General features: G+C 61.4%; 1 protein-coding gene across 1 annotated transcript in view; it reads left to right on the forward strand.

Moving 5' to 3' along the window:
- KIF3C (kinesin family member 3C) overlaps window positions 1-4,337 on the forward strand; it is a gene marked incomplete at its 3' end in the record, with an annotated part of 20,518 nt that overhangs the window by 3,664 nt on the left and 12,517 nt on the right. The window contains exon 2 of the mRNA XM_009644088.2: window positions 2,629-4,013. Within this exon, the coding sequence (XP_009642383.2) occupies window positions 2,629-4,013 (1,385 nt within the window). The remainder of the gene's footprint in view (window positions 1-2,628; window positions 4,014-4,337) is intronic.

Raw genomic sequence — 4,337 nt, forward strand, 5'->3', positions numbered from 1 at the left:
GCCGCCAGTCCCGAGCAAAGACCCCGCGCTCTGTCCCTGCTGGAAGGCTGGGGTGGGCACCTCCCCCTGCCTGCCCCTGCACCCCAACCCTGCACCCCTTATCCTGCATCATGTCCCCCACATCCCAACCCTGCACCCCTTATCCTGCGTCATGTCCCCCGCACCCCAACCCTGCACCCCTTATCCTGCGTCATGTCCCCCGCACCCCAACCCTGCACCCCTTATCCTGTGTCATGTACCCCGCACCCCAACCCTGCACCCCTTATCCTGCGTCATGTCCCCCACATCCCAACCCTGCACCCCTTATCCTGCGTCATGTCCCCTGCACCCCAACCCTGCACCCCTTATCCTGCGTCATGTCCCCCACATCCCAACCCTGCACCCCTTATCCTGTGTCATGTCCCCTGCACCCCAACCCTGCACCCCTTATCCTGCGTCACGTACCCTGCACCCCCACCATGTCCCCCACATCCCAACCCTGCACCCCTTATCCTGTGTCACGTACCCTGCACCCCAACCCTGCACCCCTTATCCTGTGTCACGTACCCTGCACCCCAACCCTGCACCCCTTATCCTGCATCATGTCCCCCACATCCCAACCCTGCACCCCTTATCCTGCGCCATGTCCTCTGCACCTCGCATCCCAATCCTGCACCCGGCATTCCAGTCCTTGAACCCTGCAGCCCACAAAATCAGTCTGCATCCCACATCCTAATTCTGCATCCCATAACCCACACCCTGCATCCCACAGCAGGTACCCTGCATCCCGCATCCCAGTCCTGCATTCTTTAGCCTACATCCTGCACCCTGCATCCCGCATCCCAGTCCTGCATCCAGATCCTGCATCCCTCATCCCAGTCCTGCATCCAGATCCTGCACCCTGCATCCTGATCCTGCACCCTGCATCCCAATCCTGCATCCCAGCCCTGCATCCTGCATCCCAGCCCTGCATCCCGATCCTGCACCCTGCATTTTATTTGCCACTTACTTACATTATATCCTCCTCTTAAGATCATCCCAGTCCTGCATTCTCTGTTCTGCACCCTGCATCCCAATCCTGCATCCCGCATCCCAGTCCTGCATCCAGATCCTGCATCCCTCATCCCAGTCCTGCATCCTGATCCTGCACCCTGCAGCCCAGCCCTGCAGCCCTGCATCCCAATCCTGCATCCCTCATCCCAGTCCTCCGCCCTGCATCCCAATCCTGCACCCTGCATCCCAGCCCTGCATCCTGATCCTGCATCCTGATCCTGCATCCTGCATCCCAATCCTGCACCCTGCATCCCAATCCTGCATCCTGCATCCCAGCCCTGCATCCTGATCCTGCATCCCAATCCTGCACCCTGCATCCCAATCCTGCATCCTGCATCCCAGCCCTGCATCCTGATCCTGCATCCCAATCCTGCACCCTGCATCCCAATCCTGCATCCTGCATCCCAGCCCTGCATCCTGATCCTGCATCCCAATCCTGCACCCTGCATCCCAATCCTGCATCCTGCATCCCAGCCCTGCATCCTGATCCTGCATCCCAATCCTGCACCCTGCATCCCAATCCTGCATCCTGCATCCCAGCCCTGCATCCTGATCCTGCATCCCAATCCTGCACCCTGCATCCCAATCCTGCATCCTGCATCCCAGCCCTGCATCCTGATCCTGCATCCCAATCCTGCACCCTGCATCCCAATCCTGCATCCTGCATCCCAGCCCTGCATCCTGATCCTGCATCCCAATCCTGCACCCTGCATCCCAATCCTGCATCCTGCATCCCAGCCCTGCATCCTGATCCTGCATCCCAATCCTGCACCCTGCATCCCAATCCTGCATCCTGCATCCCAGCCCTGCATCCTGATCCTGCATCCCAATCCTGCACCCTGCATCCCAATCCTGCATCCTGCATCCCAGCCCTGCATCCTGATCCTGCATCCCAATCCTGCACCCTGCATCCCAATCCTGCATCCTGCATCCCAGCCCTGCATCCTGATCCTGCATCCCAATCCTGCACCCTGCATCCCAATCCTGCATCCTGCATCCCAGCCCTGCATCCTGATCCTGCATCCCAATCCTGCACCCTGCATCCCAATCCTGCATCCTGCATCCCAGCCCTGCATCCTGATCCTGCATCCCAATCCTGCACCCTGCATCCCAATCCTGCATCCTGCATCCCAGCCCTGCATCCTGATCCTGCATCCCAATCCTGCACCCTGCATCCCAATCCTGCATCCTGCATCCCAGCCCTGCATCCTGATCCTGCATCCCAATCCTGCACCCTGCATCCCAATCCTGCATCCTGCATCCCAGCCCTGCATCCTGATCCTGCATCCCAATCCTGCACCCTGCATCCCAATCCTGCATCCTGCATCCCAGCCCTGCATCCTGATCCTGCATCCCAATCCTGCACCCTGCATCCCAATCCTGCATCCTGCATCCCAGCCCTGCATCCTGATCCTGCATCCCAATCCTGCACCCTGCATCCCAATCCTGCATCCTGCATCCCAGCCCTGCATCCTGATCCTGCATCCCAATCCTGCACCCTGCATCCCAATCCTGCATCCTGCATCCCAGCCCTGCATCCTGATCCTGCATCCCAATCCTGCACCCTGCATCCCAATCCTGCATCCTGCATCCCAGCCCTGCATCCTGATCCTGCATCCCAATCCTGCACCCTGCATCCCAATCCTGCATCCTGCATCCCACGCGTCCTGGAGCTGGACGTGAAGCTGGGGCAGGTGAGCATCCGGAACCCCCGCGCCGCCCCCGGGGAGCTGCCCAAGACCTTCACCTTCGACGCCGTCTACGACGCCAGCTCCAAGCAGGCGGACCTCTACGATGAGACGGTCCGGCCGCTGATAGACTGCGTGCTGCAGGGCTTCAACGGCACCATCTTCGCCTACGGCCAGACCGGGACCGGCAAGACCTACACCATGCAGGGGGCCTGGGCGGAGCCGGAGAAGCGGGGCATCATCCCCCTCTCCTTCGAGCACATCTTCACCCACATCTCCCGCTCGCAGAACCAGCAGTACCTGGTGAGGGCCTCGTACCTGGAGATCTACCAGGAGGAGATCAGGGACCTCCTCGCCAAGGACCAGAGCAAGAAGCTGGAGCTGAAGGAGAACCCCGAGACGGGGGTCTACATCAAGGACCTCTCCTCCTTCGTCACCAAGAACGTCAAGGAGATCGAGCACGTCATGAACCTGGGGAGCCAGACGCGGTCCGTGGGCAGCACCAACATGAACGAGCACAGCTCCCGCTCCCACGCCATCTTCCTCATCACCATCGAGTGCAGCGAGATGGGGCCGGACGGCGAGGAGCACATCCGCGTGGGCAAGCTCAACCTGGTGGACCTGGCTGGCAGCGAGCGCCAGAGCAAAATGGGGGCCCACGGAGAGCGCCCTAAGGAAGCGTCCAAGATCAACCTCTCCCTCTCCGCCCTGGGCAACGTCATCTCCGCCCTCGTGGACGGCAAGAGCACACACATCCCCTACCGGGACTCCAAGCTGACCCGCCTGCTGCAGGACTCCCTCGGGGGCAACGCCAAGACAATCATGGTGGCCACCTTGGGCCCGGCCTCTCACAGCTACGACGAGAGCCTCTCCACCCTCAGGTTCGCCAACAGGGCCAAGAACATCAAGAACAAGCCCCGGGTGAACGAGGACCCCAAGGACACCTTGCTGCGGGAGTTTCAGGAGGAGATCGTCCGGCTGAAGGCCCAGCTGGAGAAACGTGGCATGCTGGGCAAGAAGAGGAGAAGGAGCAGCCGGAGGAAGAAAGCGGCGGATGGAGAAAGCGCCACGGAGAACGAAGGGGAGGATGACAATGAGGACGGCCTGGAGAAGAACATGGAGAATTACTTGAAGGAGCAGAAGGAGAGGCTGGAAGAGGAGAAGGCCGCTATCCAGGATGACCACAGCCTGGTGAGCGAGGAGAAGCAGAAGCTGCTGCAGGAGAAGGAGAAGATGATAGAGGATCTGCGGAAGGAACAGGAGGCCACGGAGCTGCTGGCCACCAAATACAAGGTACGTGTCCCACGCGCCGTCGTGAGCGACGCTGGGGGAAGACCTGCTTTGCCTCCAGCCCCTCGTGGGGGGCTTGGGTGGGTCCCAAGCAGGGTGCCCAAGGGCAGCCCCGTCCTGCGCAGCGCTGGGATGGGGTTGCCCTCGGACATGGACCCGCACGGGGGGGACCTTGCGTGGGAGCTCCTGGGAGCGTGGGGTGGGAAGGGCCGCGAGGGAGGGGACCATCGCTGGCACGAGTTTGCTGCGCTCAGCTCTCGTCCCCCTCGGCACAACAAAGCATCTTGCGGTGGGGGGGGGGGGGGGGTGGCGGAGAATTTGCCCCGG

This window comes from Egretta garzetta, unplaced genomic scaffold, assembly GCF_000687185.1.
Source record: "Egretta garzetta isolate BGI_Z169 unplaced genomic scaffold, ASM68718v1 scaffold520, whole genome shotgun sequence".
Classification (NCBI taxonomy): Eukaryota; Metazoa; Chordata; class Aves; order Pelecaniformes; family Ardeidae; genus Egretta; species Egretta garzetta.